Source organism: Hippocampus bargibanti, linkage group LG01, assembly GCF_051943395.1.
Source record: "Hippocampus bargibanti isolate YZ-2025 linkage group LG01, ASM5194339v1, whole genome shotgun sequence".
In the NCBI taxonomy this organism is placed as follows: Eukaryota; Metazoa; Chordata; class Actinopteri; order Syngnathiformes; family Syngnathidae; genus Hippocampus; species Hippocampus bargibanti.
The window spans coordinates 4,486,467-4,505,175 of record NC_142734.1 but is presented as its reverse complement, the minus strand read 5'-3'; the positions used below and the strand labels follow the sequence as shown (position 1 = coordinate 4,505,175).

Below are 18,709 nucleotides of genomic sequence, written 5' to 3'. Positions count from 1 at the left end.
AACCACTCGTCGAGTTTGGGGGTCACTGCCCCAAGTGCTCCGACCACCACAGGCACGACTGTCACCTTTACCTTCCAGGCTCTCTCCAGCTCCTCTCTGAGCCCTTGGTATTTCTCGATTTTCTCATGTTCCTTCTTTCTGATGTTTCCATCACTCGGGACCGCTACATCCACGACAACGGCTTTCCTTTCCCCTTTATCTATGACCACGATATCTGGTTGGTTGGCCATTACCATCTTGTCAGTCTGTATCTGGAAGTCCCACAGGATCTTTGCTCGTTCATTCTCTATCATCTTGGGAGGTGTTTCCCATTTTGACCTTGGGGTTTCCAGTCCATACTCCGCACAGATGTTTCGGTAGACTATGCCAGCCACCTGGTTATGGCGCTCCATGTAGGCTTTCCCTGCCAGCATCTTACACCCTGCAGTTATGTGTTGGATTGTCTCAGGTGCCTCTTTGCACAACCTACACCTTGGGTCTTGTCTGGTGTGGTATATCCCTGCCTCTATGGCTCTGCTGTTCAGGGCCTGCTCTTGGGCAGCCAGAATGAGTGCCTCTGTGCTGTCCTTTAGGCCAGCCCTCTCTAGCCACTGATAGGACTTCTTGAGATCAGCCACTTCTGCTATGGTTCGGTGGTACATCCCGTGTAGGGGCTTTTCCTCCCATGATTGTCCCTCTTCCAGCACCTCATCCTCTGTTCCCCATTGACTGAGACATTCTCTGAGTACATCATCCGTTGGAGCCTTCTCTTTGATGTATTCATGGAGCTTGGATTTTAATATGTTTTCTGTAGGAGTAATAATCAAAATAAAAATGACAGTGATACCTTGGTTTACAAACCTCTTGGCTTACGAACTTTTCATCTTACGAACGTTAAATATATGAAAATTTTACCTTGGCATCCAAACTTTTTTCGGGATACACACGGAGCTGCCTCCATGAGTGATGTGTTGTTCGCGAACGAGCCCGTTCTTCTAACAACAAAATGGCAGCCGACTGTTTTTGTCCTCTATTCCTCGCACCAGTCTTCAGCTAAAGCAATGTGATTGGTTAAGAACGCAGCAGTGAGGGGAGGTGGTTTAAACATTAAAGAGACAGGCAGACAACAGTGAGAGAGTTTCAACGTTGATAGGCAGTTCAAAGGCAGAATGTAGACTGCAAGGTTAAAATATCACATCAATCAGGCTCCACAAACAACCCGCACAAGCCATCTTTACACTTGATGCAAAAAAAGCTATCAACCCAGCTAAACAGAACACAATCGACGAGGAACTAGATAAAATTATCACAGAGAAAGCACCTACAAGGGATCATTCCTCAAGATGATGAAAGAAGAAGGTTATGTTCCTCATCAAATCTTTAATGCTGAGGAAACCGGCCACTCCATTCCATCAAACCATCACAAAGGTAAATAAAATGACTTTATTATACAGTAAAGATTATTTCTTAAATTATAATACCATAGCACATTTATTATACACAAAATAAGGTATATTTTGTGTAGTTTTAAGGCTTAGAAAATAAGAAAGTAGAAAATTATGTTTTATGGGTACCTGGGAACGGATTATTCTCATTTTAATGGTTTCCTATGGGAAATGAATTTTTGGGATACACACTTTTCGCCTTACACACTCTGTCTGGGAACCAATTAAGTTCGTAAGCCAAGGTATCACTGTACATTAAAAAAAAAAGTTTTTTTAAATTGTATTTATATCATGTCAACACAATGAAACCTATTGTAATTAATTCATATTGCAACAATGTTGAACCTGAGGCGCCCTCCCATAGCAGAATAGTCACGTTCTCCACGTTTAATCGTTTAATTTAATCATGAAGACTCATTTTGTATTTGTATGCAACTCAGTCATTTTGACAAGTCGTCTAATATAGCTAATATAGATCCATACAGCACATGTTGCCTTCATTAAGAGGCTTGTATATCTGGTTTTAATTTTTTGGCAGCTCCAAAAATATTTTTTTAATTTTTTTATTTGGTCCAATATGGTGCTTTCAGCATTTTTGGTTTCTGATCCCCAGTCTATCATAAGTGTATACGTTGGGGAGTAGTAAAATGTGATGCATTGGCACCCAAATAAATAGCCAAAAATATTGTGGCCATAATACACAATGAAAATCAAACACAATTTGATCATTTCGTCACTTTTGATAAATGTCAGCAATGACTTTATTTTCCAGCAGCTCTAAAAGACTTCCTGTGGTGTGGTCTGTGTTGATTGGTTTTGCCCCCCTCCCCACCAATACAATCTCTTCAATGGTTGCAGTATATGTGGGGTCAATACAGAGATAGACTGAGCAACGTACTCTGCAGGGTTTATTTTCATAGACAAATGACCCCGCACTTGGCGTTAAAATTGGCAGATCTTTATTTTAGTCCAATTTTTTTCCAAGACAAGTCTATATTGGCATGTTTTGGACTGTGTTGGGCTGTGCTTCCTCAGCAGCCTCAAGAAGCCTCTTATTTTTCTCAACTCGGTGGTCTCCGATGGTTCGTGATTGATTGCAGACCTTTCTATACCAACACAGAGTTGTCAGCAGTGAACTGTTTTTTTTTTGGGGGGGATAGCTTCTCTTGGCAATGTTAATTTCCTTTGTTAACCGCTTTCTGTCCGACATGTGCAGGGTTTTTAAACTATTTTGATCGGCATCGTCTCTAGCCTGATGAAGTTGCAGTGAGACATGACTTCAAAGTCAAAGTCAGCTTTATTGTCAAATATGCTAATATGCATGACATACAGCACAGATGAAATTAATGTCCTCTCAGCGTGCAAGGCGCTTATAATGTGGCTAAAAAAAGACAGACAATTGACAACAGACAATACATGTAATTTCTGAATGTAAAGTGAGGTAGTGTCGTATGTAAAGTGAGGTAGTGTGGTAATGCAAAAACAAACAAACAAAAAATGGGTTTAAGTGAGGTCTTGCAGAAAAAAATGAGTTCAGTATGATAGTACAGCGTGTAGCGTGTACTCAGAGTTTGGTGAGTGTGGCAGTGGGAAGGGGCAGGGGGGGCAGGGCTGGGAGGGAGTTGAGTCTCCTGACTGTTTGTAGCAGAAACTGTCCTTGAGCCTGCTGGTCTTGGCTCGGAGACTCCGCAGTCTCCTACCCGATGGCAGCAGGCTGAAGAGGCTCTGGGAGGCTGGGTGAGATCGCCAGCGATCCTGGTGGCTCTGCGGGTGAGGCGGGTGTTGTGAATGTCCTGAAAGGACATTCACGATGCACTGCAGAGTCTTATGGCAGTCTTGCGACTTGTTAAATGTGTTCAACGTCTTTGACGGTACTCGCATGTCCTCACAAATACTGAAGTAAAAATGTGAATTCATCCAAACTGCCAGATGCTCTTTCATAGACACTCAAATTTGTACAGTCCAAACAATCATTCCATTATTGTATGCCCCCCCCCCCCCCCGCCGCCGCCCAAAGCCCCTCTTACTTAGTCTAAAATTGCGTCTACTTTGTGACCAAATTGTGAAATGCGCCGCGGGATTCGAAATTAATGGCCAATGAACCGTCGCCCATCTGCCCGAACTCAACTACACTGGACGAGACCATTTCCCCAGCACAAAAAAATGACCATGCGCCCATTTTTACACTATTGCAGGCTAGTTTCCGTAACAAAATTGTCGGATGAGTTGGGGGAGAGAAAACTCCATACACCGGAAAAACACCTAGATGGAAACTGCATGGCCCCAAACACCCTAGACAAGACTGGTAGAAGAAAGGCACTGGTAGAATAAAAGTTATGGCCAGGCACAGGTAACAAACACCCTAACAAAGTAGGGCCGTGGACTTACTGTATTTAAAAAGCAAAGACCAAGTCCCAAACCGATCCGAGTTGATATATTTGGATCTAATTTTTAGCAGTCATACAGAATCAATCACCACAAGAGCTTATTCCCAACTGAAAAACATCCAGAGTGAATGCTCTAAGGCAGGGGTGTCAAAGTCATTTTTTGCCGCGGGCCACATTGTAGTTATGGTTTCCTCTCGAGGGCCGTTATGAATTTGGGGAACCCATTAGAATGTTTAAATCCCTTCAAATATTACATATAGAGCACACAGCAAATTAATGAATAACTCGTTTTCAAATCTGAAGTCAAGAATAATGACTTTTACTGTGGTTGACATCCAAAAATATGACATTTTGGCTCAGATTTTAGCAATCATCATGGAATTTAACAAGTTTGCTTTCGCGGGCCGAAAAAAAATTATGTGGCGGGCCGGATTTGGCCAGCGGGCCTTGACTTTGACACCTGTGCTCTAAGGCTAGCAGACCTGGAATAATTTATCCATGCTTTTATCTACAGAAGACACTATTATTGTAACAATTTTTTGACTGAACTCCCTCAAAAGAGCCTCAAATAGCTGTTTCCCATTCAGAATTCTACAATGTAGGTTCGAACCAGAACAAAGAGATCAAAACACATTACCCCAGTCAGTAATAAAATAGATTTTAAATTTCTGCTACTGGTCCATAAATCATGTAATGGTTTTTCTCGTGAATACTTTTAAAATGTGAATGATAAATCCAGCAGGGCACTCAGGTAGCACACTTTGTTCATTTAGTAGAGCCTGGAGTTCAGGAACATCCTACTTATTATGTCAGACTCAGGTGCAGATACATAGCAAAATATTTTTAAAAAAGCAACACACACACAAAACACACACACACACACACACACACACACACACACACACACACACACACACACACACACACACACACACACACACACACACACACACACACACACACACACACACACACAAGCACACACACAGAGGCATGCTGATTGATGAAATAAAAACAATATGGGACAGTGTCATTTGGGTCCAAAGTACAACACAGCCAGCTTCCTTGACTAGCTAGGACCACTTAAAAAAGGAGCATATTTGGAGAATGAGAAGCAAAATTCAGTATCCAACAAAACCAGTCATAGGTCACTGGATTACAGAGCAATGTTCAAAAATTTTTTGAGGTCGTAGGACAAAGAGCCACTTCCTTTGCTTTGATTGAAGCCCAAAAACAAATACAGAAGATGGGTGACTCCAACCATACTGACGGACCTCATGTCAGTACTTACAGAATGCCAACCTGTGTCCTGTGCATGCATGTGTGAGTGCATGTGTGTTGTGTGAATGCATGTGTGTGTATGTGTGGTGGGTGTGTTGATTTTTAAAATGTGTGAAATTGGGTTCCCACGGGGCAAATCCCTTGTGCACATTGTCCCCACCATGTAGCAAAAACGTGTATGAGTGTGTGTGTGTATGAAATATTTGAGAGCCACCTTGGTGAAAACACCACCATCCACCACTAGTGTGTATCAGGTTTAAGTTACTTTAAAGTTCAGTTGAGGGATCAGAAAGATTGTCTGGTTTACGTGATTGGTCATACCTACGTTCATTTCGTCTGATGTACGTGTCACGGTCTGAAAGATGGTGAAGGTTGTGGATCCCAAATAAGCAGGCAGGAGAGAGCTGCAGGGTATATTTGACAAATCATATTAAAATAAAGCCAGCAGGAACAAAGTCTCAAACATCATAGTCATCAGAACAAAAAGGTCCAAAGTAGCAAACAATCCATGAGTAAAACATTGTACAAGATGAAACAAACCTGACATGGTGAAACAAACAATGGCCCGACACGGAATGGTCGTGCCGAGAGTCCTTTTAACTGCCACTGATTGGAACGACCAACACCTGTGCAGCTGCAGGCGGGGCCGCCAGCGGCACCCGTTGGTCGCCATCCAGAACGTGGACAGTATGAAATAGCCATTAAATGATAGCTGCAGCTTTATACAGTTTAATATCCAAAATAGCTCAATGATATTGTACAAAAATTAAAGCATGAACATTGAGCTTTGGTGATCATTTGTCTTTTAATTTGAATTTTCTAAATGAAGTGATAAACGGTCGTGTCGAAACACCAATGTACAGTAGCAGTAAAACTAATCAGAGTTGAACAAAATGAAGGTGCACAGACAGTTGAAGTGAAGGCCACGCACCAATTAGCAAAAAGTCACGTCACAGACAGTAACAATAGCCTCAATGTGAACCGAATGATTTGAACAGGCCACGTAACACAGATTGTTTATCTTTAAGGACCTGCTCAACTGGGGACCTGTGACAGTCGAGCAGCGATTCCTGTTGTCTCTCTTTGAATACGCCAACCTTTTTACAGTGCCCGATATTCAATAGTTAATTTTCCGCCCCACTGCTTCTGATTGTTGCCATCAGCTGCAACCACACGATTCCTATAACCAAGTATTCTCCTTGTTGATAGAAGCCATTTTGAAAGTGAGGATTAAAGTGGTTTGAGGTTGTGTATGGATGTGAAATTCAAGATTGCATTTAACACACAAACATGCTCTCGTTAAACTGCTCGTGTGCGCGCGCACACACACACACATTCCTGTTTCGATGGTTTTGTGAGGTCCGGATAACTCCAGATAAGGAGTGAGGACCACCGTTGCTGATAAGTTTAGAGAAGAACTAGTGTTACATTTGAACACTAAATGTCACCCCACCCCATCCCACTTTAACTTCTTTAAAAACAAAGAAATAAAAAGTGGACTTGAACCTGAAATAACAGCAGGAGTGAGGACTCTGAATGGGTACATTCAGAGTCCTCTGCCGTGGGTCCTCACCGCTGTAGTGAATTTGGTTAAAATATCGTTTTACTTTTTGGTATGAATTTTTTCCTCTCATTAACTACGCACACACACATAAACACACACAGTGAGTAAAAATTGTGAGTACCCAAATGAAATAAAAATACACACCAAAAAATCATTTTGGGTGAATTTGTGAGGACCTCTCCTAAACTTTAACAGATGCATATATAGACCCTCTAGAAGCCTTTAGAATGATAAACTTGTGAGGACCGGTCAAAAGGTCCTCACTTGTCCCCACTTTGCATGGTATAAAATGTTATTGGTCCTCACAAAACTACTCATACAAAGACACACACACACACATACACACACTTTGGCCACTTGCAGACAGCTGTGTACAGCAGTGTCAAGGGAAGTTGTCATGGCCGGGGAAACAAAGGACAAATAGTTAATTAATTGATGTTCCGGGTACTTGTTGTGTAATACAACAGCTGTCTGACTGGAGCTCATCCTCCTTCGGTTGTTTTCACTTTGCAGATCCACCCTGGGAGCTAATAGGCTAACTATAAAGTCTCTCCGCTACAATTAGAGCCATGTTGTCTGTCTGGAAGGCTTTTGTACATTGCTGCTAAATATGGGATTCATACTATACTGTATATGTAAATGTTTGATTGACCGCTCGGCATCAGGCTGTGTCTACTCATGATGGCGTTGCATGTCTTTTTTTTTCATAGTTTTGAAACTTATGGTTATCCATCAATAAATGGTGCGATTTCAACAACAAATATAAAGTAGAGATTCAAAGGACAGATGTTTTTTTGACACAGGATTCCAATAATCTGCCATCATAAAAACTTTGACTCTCTTAACACTTGCTAATAAATCTTTATGTGAAGTCATACATGACTGTTATCTCAGTAGTCGAATTTGTTGAACGCAATGGCGGGCCGTTCATGTGACTCCGAGGCCTTCATCTGAATTAATCAGCTATGAGTGTGGTGTGATATTACCACATGTCCACTAGAGGGTAGAGTTGACCAGGAAATTTGCCAATTTCCCCATTGTGGGACTATTACAGGTTTTTGGATTCTTTCTGTTTCGGATAACTTGTGACTTGGAAGAAACTTAAAGGACAACCGACATCACTTTTTTGTTTCCTAACTGACATCAGAAAAACGTTTTATAGCATCTAAAATACGCAAAACACGCAGTATGATATTTTTAGTCAAATGCAAAACACCAATAAAAATGACTTAGTGTCTAAAATCTGCAAAAAAAAATCAACCCGGAAGTGGCCAGTTTCAGATGGCTTCAGATTCGGAGAATATGCTTTCTTGTTACTCATCCAGTTATGAATATGATTGAAATAGTTCTGAAGAGGAAAGCATACATGTTTGCAATCGATTAAATAATTTATTCCGTGCCATCTTGAGGCAATAGGGGGGGGGGAAATGTAGCACTAAAAAAGAGGCAGAAAATGGCGACAAAGCTCCGTCCGTGTAAGTAATTAATCCGCCCATTTCCATAGGCTGATTAATTCCTTACACGGAGCTTTGTCGCCCTCTTCTGCCTGTTTTTGGTGCAACATGAAGTTTTCAGACCAAACAAGTACAGCAAAATGCATTGACGTGATGGAAGGACTGCTACAATGTGTCCTTTTTTTCCGGTGCTAGTTACTTACTTTGGAGTCAGTGAATGCTGCTGCTCGCCTCTTGACTGGTACTCGTAAGAGGGAGCAGATACAGTAACTCCTACTCTGGCATCCTTTCACTGGCTCCCTATATACCCGAGAGTTGTTATTTTTTCGACTCTATTATTTGTTTTGATACTGTTTTTTTTTTTAATATTCAAATGGTGTCACCCCGCCTTGCTTCTTTGAGCCCATACATCTGCCGGAGGCTAAGATGAGATCGGGCCTTTTTCGTTGCTGGAATAGCCTCCAGTTGAACATTAGGCAAGTTCCTTCGCTATCCATCGTGAAAATTTGTCTTAAAATTCCTTTTTGTTCTTCGTCTTTACGACTCAGCATTTGAATTGATTTTTGGTTTGACTGGATTTGTCCTTTTTACTGTCTTTGTTATGAATGTATTGTTTGATGTATGAATTACTTTTGCTCCACGCAAAGCGCTTGGAATACAGTAATGCTTGCTTTCAAGCGCTCAATGTCAATATGTATTTGGCATATGTTGTTTTTTTTCAGATGCTAGAGTTCATGTAGCTTTTTTTGCCATCTATTAGCTATCTATTTGCTATCTATTAGCAGTGTCTGAAACTCATGACGAAAAATTAGCGGACACCCGGGCAGACAACTCTGCTCAAGTTGCCTGCCTGGCCATAAAGTTGCCTGCCCCATTTTTCACAACTTGAAACACAATAAGACGACTAATCGCCCAAAAAAAAACATTGTTACGAAGTATAAAGGATTTTTTGGGCAAAAAAAATTGGCAAACGAACGTTCGTTTGGCAATTTGCATACTCGGCACGTCAGCCAATCAGAAACCTGTTTCGTGCTTCGGACTATACTGTGACTGTAAAGTCTACTTGAAAGTTTTGAAAGGCGCTTAGAAAGAAGAGTCCACATGGCTTGTAGTGGCTTGCTTGTAGATTTTACTTTATTGAATAAAGCAAACGTTTGATTTGAAAAACATTTTTTTTTTTCTTGAAGAAGTTGTCGGCCACCCGGGCCGAGACGTTTTGAAAGTTGTACGCCCGACGTAAAAGTTGTACGCCCCGGTCTACGGGCAGACGTTATTTCAAACACTGCTATTAGCTAACTGGCCGGCTGGCTAGCTATCTGGCTGGCTATCTATTGGCTATCTATTAGCTAGCTAGCTTTCTATGTATTTGAGTTAATTCTGGGTTGAGTGAACGCTGGCGCGTGTGGCTGCCGCTGCTCACCCACAGAAAAACTTCTCCTGTGACTGAAAAGTGACCTTGAGAGTTTTGAAAGTTTAATTAAGACTTTAATTAAGACAAACTCCATCACAAAGGCTTATAAATGAAATGTATTATTATTATTATTATTATTATTATTATATGTTACCAAGACTGCTATTAAAACTGTTGTTATGCTACTCTTCTTTTTCTTTCGGCTTTTCCCTTCAAAGGGTCGCCACAGCAAATCAGTGTCCTCCATCTTTAGATGTTTGATCCGCATGTTTGTTTTGGCCAAGCTTTTACGTCGGATGCCCTTCCTGACACAACCCTCTGTATTTATCCGGGCTTGGGACCGGCACAAGAAGACTTATCTCCCTTTGTGGCTACAGAACAACCAACTCACTCAGTAAAAGGCTCCCAAACACAAAATGGTCATCGGCACAGCAACAACTGTTGTTATGCTACTATTCCACTCAAATTTTACACTAGAGGTAGGAGTGCTTTACTTTCTACTGCCATGGTAACATTGAAATTTACAGTCACCGTGGTAACCGCCATTTGAATCACAGAGAAACTATTGACAAAGCGCGATGAAGTTACACATGCTGAAAGTTCTAAATTGTACACACTACTACTAAGCATACTAATACGTGTTTTACACTACACTATACTATACTAATACGTGTTTTACACTACACGTATGATTTCAAGACGACGGAGTTGTCAAAGTGATTCACTTTTTTGAAAATATATCTTGAAGTTCTGTGTCATAGAAGGCCTTGTTAAGGATTGATTGAATTCCCTGTTCCAAGGTTAAAATTCCATTATTCCCGTCTGTCCAACACCTGTAACTCACAAATGTGTTAATCCTTCTCAGTCCGCCCTTTGCTTTTAGCTATTCAAATGTAATTTAGCTCAAAGCGCAGTCTCTCATTGTCTGCCTGCTTTTTCTCCAGACAGCAATGTCTCAACAACGCTTTGATGGATTGCGATGAGATTTTATACGAATGTTCAAGGAGCCCAAAGGATCCATCATAATCACTCTGGAGATCCTCTGACATTTTCTCCAGTATCATCATTCGTTTACTAGTTTAAAGGACAACCGACACCTTTTTTTTTTTTTTGTTTCCTCGCTGACATCAGAAAAACGTTTTATAGCATCTAAAATAACCAAAACACACAGGCTGTTATTTTCAGTCAAATGAAAAACACAAATGAGTTAAAAACGACTTCAAAATGAAACCGGAAATGACCAGTTTCAGAAGGTCCCGCCCCCTTGTTCGTGACATCACACCAAGACGTCTTCGCCTTGCTCGAGAATCAAAACAATGGCTTCAGATTCGAAGAAGATGCTTTCTTGTTACTCATCCAGTTATGAATATGATTCAAATAGTTCTGAAGAGGAAAGCATACATGTTTGCAATCGATTTAAGAAGTCCTCCCATATCAATTCGAGCCGGCGATCTGGACTGAAATGTAGTGTCCCAAGAAATGCAAAAGATGGCGCCCAAGCTCCGTTGGAAATGGACTGATTTGTCTGCTGGGAATTTGTGTCCGTGAATATCAAATAGTTGTCTTGGTGCAACACACAACGATTCACCATCGTGTTATTTATGTGTTTTCCTTCTAATTTCGCCATCAACATGAAGTTTTCAGACCAAACAAGTATCGCAAAATGCATTGTGTGTCGCTTTCTCGGTCAGGGGCGTTCCCTCCGTGACGTCACGTCAGGCATCGTCATCAACTCGAAAACAAGACTTTGTGAATATTCAGCGCGTGTCTTAAAACGTAAAATATAGCTATCTGCGGTGGAATCTTTGTAAAATACGCTCAGTAGAATTCATTTGAAGCCATTTTACAAATTATGCACACAACTTGTCCGGAGACGTCGGTTGTCCTGTTAAAGTTGACCTAAAGAAGCACTTTTAGCTCAGGAATGTGAGTCGTTGAATGTAACCGCTCATGCTCATGAAAAAGCAAATTCATTGTTGACTTTTCCAGACTGCTTGTTAGGAGCTGCCTTTTAAAACTGTTCTAAAAATTACATGTCCTTTCTGTCCGTCCTTGCTTTCGCCCTCCAAGCAGTGGCGGTGAATGGTTGAGCATCTAGCCATAAACGTTAATACTACTGCTGTGCCTGGACACGTTGTCATGAATGCAGAACAAACACAATTTAATAAATGTATTTATTCCCGTTCACCTTCGGGTAGTATGTCAGCAGCACAAGGAGTTTTACATTTACCAGACATATAATAATAATAATAATAATAATAATAATAATAATAATAATAATAATAATAATAATAATAATAACAATAATAATAAACCTCTCGAGCACTTTCTAGTCACAGGATAAGTTTTTCTGCGGGTGAGCAGTGGTAGCCACACGCGCCAGCGTTCACTCAACCCGGAAGTAACTCAGCCAGCTAATACATAGCTAATAGTTAGCCAGATAGCTAACTAGACTAGAGCTAATATATAGCCAGCTAGCTAACCAGTTAGCTAATAAATAGCAAATAGATAGCAAATAGCTGGCTAGCTAGCATATGAGCAAAATTGATAACAAAGGCAGTTTAATAAAAAAATGTGCCAGCGTTCACTCAACCCGGAATAACTCAAATAGATGGAAGGCTAGCTAGCTAATACATAGCTAATAGTTAGCCAAATAGCTTACTAGATAGCATGCCAGCTAACAGATAGCGAGCATATGAGCAAAATTGATAACAAAGGCAGTTTAAGAAAAATAAAAAAATAAAACGTGCCAGCGTTCACTCAACCCGGAATAACTCAAATAGATGGAAAGCTAGCTAGCTAATACATAACTAATAAATAGTTAGCCAAATAGCTTACTAGATAGCATGCCAGCTAACAGATAGCTAGCATATGAGCAAAATTGATAACAAAGGCAGTTTAAGAAAAATAAAAAAATAAAACGCGCCAGCGTTCACTCAACCCGGAATAACTCAAATAGATGGAAAGCTAGCTAGCTAATACATAGCTAATAAATAGTTAGCCAAATAGCTTACTAGATAGCATGCCAGATAACAGATAGCTAGCTAGATAGCTAGCATATGAACAAAATTGAGAACAAAGGCAGTTTAAGAAAAATAAATAAATAAAACGCGCCAGCGTTCACTCAACCCGAAATAACTCAAATAGATGGAAAGCTAGCTAGCTAATACATAGCTAATAAATAGACAAATAGCTTACTAGATAGCATGCCAGCTAACATATAGCTAGCTAGATAGCTAGCATATGAGCAAAATTGATAACAAAGGCAGTTTAAGAAAACTAAATAAATAAAACGCGCCAGCGTTCACTCAACCCGGAATAACTCAAATAGATGGAAAGCTAGCTAGCTAATACATAGCTAATAAAGTTAGCCAAATAGCTTACTAGATAGCATGCCAGCTAACAGATAGCTAGCTAGATAGCTAGCATATGAGCAAAATTGATAACAAAGGCAGTTTAAGAAAAATAAAAAAATAAAACGCGCCAGCGTTCACTCAACCCGAAATAACTCAAATAGATGGAAAGCTAGCTAGCTAATATATAGCTAATAAATAGTTAGACAAATAGCTTACTAGATAGCATGCCAGCTAACATATAGCTAGCTAGATAGCTAGCATATGAGCAAAATTGATAACAAAGGCAGTTTAAGAAAAATAAAAAAATAAAACGCGCCAGCGTTCACTCAACCCGGAATAACTCAAATAGATAGAAAGCTAGCTAGCTAGCTAATATACAGTATTGAGGTGACCGTGAGTGGCGCGAGTTCATTCATCTCATTGTCAAACTCCATCTAAATATGCGTCAATAAACGGCGACTAGAATTCCACCATTGGCACTTAACTCATTCACTGCCATTCATGAATTTATTCAGGAGTTGAAAATATGTGTGGTTTTTTTTCTTGTTTGGGTGCCGATAAAGCGCTGGCCATGGCCTCTGGCAATGTTTTTCCCTTCCACACGGAGGCAACATTTCCCTCTTTTCCATGTTAGCGCTTTGTTCCAGCTTCATCTGTTGTTAAAGCGTTATATAAACCAATGTGTGTGCATTGCATTGTATTTTGGATAGCCACCCTCATTTCAAGGTCATATAACTCCAGACCTATATAATTTAGTAATTAAATGAAAGAAGAGATTCGAAGGTTTCTTACACTGCATTGAATGTTTATGTAGTCGTAAAACTCAATATTCCAACTGGAAAGCTGAGAAATGTCATTTCAAGACTCGGTGCGTTCACTCGGATTTTCCATTTGAACTCATTAAACGGCGATCGACGAACCAGGACGTGAGACGAAATGACTAAGGGACTTTGTTATGGCGATAACTTTTAGTGTATAGTATTTGCTTTGATTATTAATGTGAGTTTTGGGGGAAATGCATTGTAAATCTCGCTGGCTATATATGAACTATCAAGCTAGCTATTAGCCAGCTACCTAGCTGGTTATTTAATTGCTATATATTAGCTGTCTAGCTGGCTATCTCGCTGGCTATATATTAGCTATCTAGCTCGCTATTAGCTATCTATCTAGTTAGCAATCTAGCTGGCTTGCTATTAGCTATATATTAGCTAGCTTTCTATCTATTTGAGTTACTTCCTGGTTGAGTGAACGCTGGGCCGTGTGGCTGCCGCTGCTCACCCACAGAAAAATTTATCCTGTGACTGTAAAGGGACCTTCAGAGTTTTGAAAGGCGCTATTAAATAGTGGATAGTATTTGCTTTGGTTATTAATGTGAGTTTTGGAGGAAATGCATTGTAAATCTCGCTGGCTATATATGAGCTTTCTAGCTAGATAATAGCTAGCTAGCTATTTGCTATATATTAGCTGTCTAGCTGGCTATATGTTAGCTATCAAGCTAGCTGTCTAGCTGACTATCTTGCTGGCTATATATTAGCTATCTAGCTATCTATCTGGCTAGCTATTACCTATATATTAGCTATCTTTCTATCTATTTGAGTTACTACCGGGTTGAGTGAACGCTGGCGCGTGTAGCTGCCGCTGCTCACCCGCAATTAAAAAATTATCCTTTGACTGTATAGTGACCCTCAGAATTTTGAAAGGCCCTTATAAATAGTGTATAGTATTTGCTTTGATTATTAATTTGAGTTTTGGGGGAAATGCATTGTAAATCTCACTTGCTATATGAGCTATCTAGCTAGCTATTAGCTAGCTATCTATTTGCTACATATTAGCTGTCTAGCTGGCTATCTCACTGCCTGTATATTAGCTATCTCGCAAGCTATTAGCTATCTATCTGGCTTGCTAGCTATTAGCTATATATTAGCTACCTTTCAATCTATTTGAGTTACTTCCGGGTTGAGTGAACGCTGGCGCGTGTGGCTGCCGCTGCTCACCCACAAAAAAAACAAGAATTTAGTCATGTTATTCCCGTCATCCTTCTCTGCTTTTGCCCAATCAGTCATTAACATGTCGCATCCGCCTTGCACTTGGCTCACGGTGATTTTTGGAGCTGATAAAAAGGTTTGATTGAGTGTGTATTTGCCGTGTGAAAATGAAATGGCGGAATGGTGTGTGGACGTTTGTTTTGTTCCTCCTTACAGCATCCCATGGCGCGAACATTAGGTGACAAGCAAACAAAGCAAAAGTGATGTATAACTGAGCATTGATGGTTATTTCTCTTAAATATTGTCGGCGAGTGAACTCAAATGACTGCCCACCGACCTCACTGCCTTGTGAAATATGTTGGAAACCGGCGCAGTGTCAGACCGTAGCGCAGTTTGCCGTCGTCAATCACCGGACAGAATACCCGTTTCTTAAAAATGGATGGATTGGGTCTCGGCCAAAGGATTCTGGGAATAGAAATGGTTTCATCATACATTCGTAACACTTCTCAATTTATCATTTTGTTCATTAATATTCCAGGAATGACCTCAACCCTTTTTGCACTTTAATTAAGACAAACTCCATCACGAAGGCTTTTTATTACACCTCAGGCTGGCCAACCAAGGACTGACGACTAGCTGATGAAATTGTTTATTTTATTTTTTTCAACATAACATAACTTCTTTTTTTTATGTTTTTTAATTAGTGTGTTCACAGATTTTAACAACTTCCAATACAATTAAAGGACAACCGACACCATTTTTTTCTTTCCTAACTGACATCAGAAAAACGTTTTATAGCATCTAAAAGACCCCAAAATGTTTTAGTCAAATGCAAAACACCAATAAAAATGACTCAGTGTCCCAAAACTGCAACAAAATGAGCGGTGAATTGTGGATTTTCAGAAAGTCCCGCCCCAAGTTCGTGACGTCACGCTTGCTTGAGAATCAAAACAATGGCTTCAGATTCGGAGAAGATGCTTTCTTGTTACTCATCCAGTTATGAATATGATTCAAAGAGTTCTGAAGAAGAAAGCATACATGTTTGCAATCGATTAATTGTTCTTTCATTGTTTGGATTCTTGAGCAAGGCAATTTGTGAAGGAGTATCCTGGCGTGACATCACGAACAAGGGGGCGGGCATTTCTGAATCCCCGCAGTTCCGAGCTCGTTTTGTGACAGTTTTGGGACACTTTAAAGGACAACCGACATCTCCGGACAAGTTGTGTCCATAATTTGTAAAATGGCTTCAAATGACTTCTACTGAGCGTATTTTACAAAGATTCCACCGCATATAGCTAGAGTTTACGTTTTAAGACTCGCGCTGAATATTCAGGAAGTCTTGTTTTTGAGTTAGTGACGAGTCCGTACGTGACGTCACTAAAGGAACGCCCCTGACCGAAAAAAAAAGACACATTGTAGCAGTCCTTCCATCACGCCAATGTATTTTGCTGTACTTGTTCGGTCTGAAAACCTCGTGTTGCACCGAAAAGCCGGCAGAAGAGGGCGACCAAGCTCCATGGAAGGAATTTATCAGCCTGTGGAAACGGGCTGATTAATTCCTTACAAGGAGCTTTGTCGCCATTTTCTGCCTCTTTTTGGTGCTACATTTCCTGCATCCAGATACCTCAAAATGGCACGGAATACATTCTTTAATCGATTGCAAACATGTATGCTTTCCTCTTCAGAACTATTTCAATCATATTCATAACTGGATGTGTAACAAGAAAGCATATTCCCCGAATCTGAAGCCATTGTTTTGATTCTCCAGCAATGCAAGACGTCTTGGCGTGACGTCACGAACTGGGGGCGGGACTTTCTGAAAACGCCCAATTCGCAGCTCAATTTTTTTTGCAGATTTTGGACACTTTAAGTCATTTTTATTGGTGTTTTGCATTTGAATAAAAATATCAGCCTGCGTGTTTTGGGTATTTTAGATGCTATAAAACGTTTTTCTGATGTCAGTTAGGAACCAAAAAAAATGGTGTCGGTTGTCCTTTAAACGAGCAGTAAGGAATAATTGTTTTGTTCCTGTGCATTTTCTCTCACTCTCTCTGTCTGTCTCTCTCAACCGCCGTAAAGTGTAATTTACCACTAAGCCGCGTTGGTGACTATAAGTGAACACTTGCGCAATCATGCATTTGCCTTCCCAGAAAGCGAATGACTCGACTGTACCTGTGCATGTTTAAGACCACCAAAACGTGACAGACAACTGAGCGTTTCCCTGATGTCATTTCAGGGACTGTGTGCAGCCTAAATGACTAAGTGGAATTTGTTCAAGCACCAGACAACGCCCATGGTCGCTGCCAAGCCAACAGGGGCCAGTGCCTTCACTGTGACTCCTGCTCCTGTCGCACTGGTCTCTGCAGACAACTCCACCGAGCCAGTCAGCAAGAACGATGCCTTCGACGAGATCAAAAACAAGTTTCTGAATGAAATCGATAAGATCCCACGTGAGTAACGAATCAACTTCCGATCGACTTGCGATGACCAAACAGCCATTTTGGAATTGGGTTTTCTTCTTTTGCTGCGGGCATCGGCTGCCTCATAATGACTTTATTCGGTATTGATCAGCAGTTGCCCCTCACCTAATGGCAGAGAAATCTAATTTTCCCTCAATCTAATCGCGGGTGTGCCACCTCCGACTAAATATATTTGATCCAGAGCATGACATGGGCCAGGCTAAACGAGTGGTCGGTCAAATGTCAAACTATTTGTTTCCTTCCTCTCGAGCTACAAATGTTTCGCCTATCTGTGGATTTGTTTTCCTTTCTCAGTGCCATCATGGGCCATCATTGCCATTGCTGTGGTCGCCGCTTTACTTATCCTCACGTGCTGCTTCTGCATTGTGAAAAAATGTTGTTGCAAGAAGAAGAAGAACAAGAAGGGAAAGAAGGGGAAGGGTGACATGGGGATGAAGAACCTCAAAGGCGGAGAGGTATGTGACACTGTGTGGGAGTTTGGGTTCATTTCTCATTTTTTCAAGCGATTGATTGTGTTTCGTGAGTGTTTCATAATATGACTTTGGGTAATAGAACAACACATGGACACAAATCCATTTTTAACGCCAACTGCTTTTGTTTTTTAAACTATCCCCTGATTTGCTACTCCTCCAGAAGCAGGCCATTTTGTCATTCTTTTACATCTCGGTTGTTGAAGCCTAACGTTCAGGAATTAGTTTTCTTTTCAAAAACAATGTCATTCAATTTGATCGATAACTTGCATTTTGTAATCTTGGACTTCACTCTTCTCGTCAATGATACAGATTTATTCTATTCTATATACTGAAGCGTAGGTTACCTGTGCTAGATTCAAAACCTGCCTGTAAGAATCAAATGGTAGAAACACATCTTTAAAGGACAACCGACACCATTTTTTTGTTTCCTAACTGACATCAGAAAAACGTTTTATAGCATCTACAATAGCCAAAACACGCAGGCTGATATTTTTAGTCAAATGCCAAACACCAATAGAAATGACAAAGTGTCCCAAAACTGCTACAAAATGAGCTCAGAAATGTCGAGATTCAGAAAGTCCCGCACCCTTGTTCGTGACGTCACGCCAGGATACTTCAGACACAAAACAATGGCTTCAGAGAGTTCAGATTCGGATAAGATGCTTTCTTGTTACTCATCCAGTTACGAATATGATTCAAATAGTTCCGAAGAAGAAAGCATAAATGTTTGCAATCGATTAAAGAAGTCGTTCCATATCAATTCGAGCCGTCTGGACTCCAATGTAGCATCCCAGAGAATGCACAAGATGGGGCACAATCTCCGTTGTAAATGGGCTGATTTGTCTGCTGTGAATTTGTGTCAACTTAACACCTTCTTTATGCGTTTTACCGCAA

At 40.6% G+C, this 18,709-nt stretch overlaps 1 protein-coding gene across 3 annotated transcripts in view; it reads left to right on the top strand.

Annotated features, from left to right (window-relative positions):
- Positions 1-18,709, top strand: part of LOC148902797 (synaptotagmin-2-like) — an 81,909-nt gene that overhangs the window by 46,716 nt on the left and 16,484 nt on the right. For all 3 annotated transcript variants that reach the window (XM_088991173.1, XM_088991154.1, XM_088991163.1), the window contains 2 exons: positions 17,099-17,312; positions 17,637-17,797. In XM_088991173.1, the coding sequence (XP_088847299.1) occupies positions 17,117-17,312; positions 17,637-17,797 (357 nt within the window). In that variant the 5' untranslated portion in view covers positions 17,099-17,116. The remainder of the gene's footprint in view (positions 1-17,098; positions 17,313-17,636; positions 17,798-18,709) is intronic.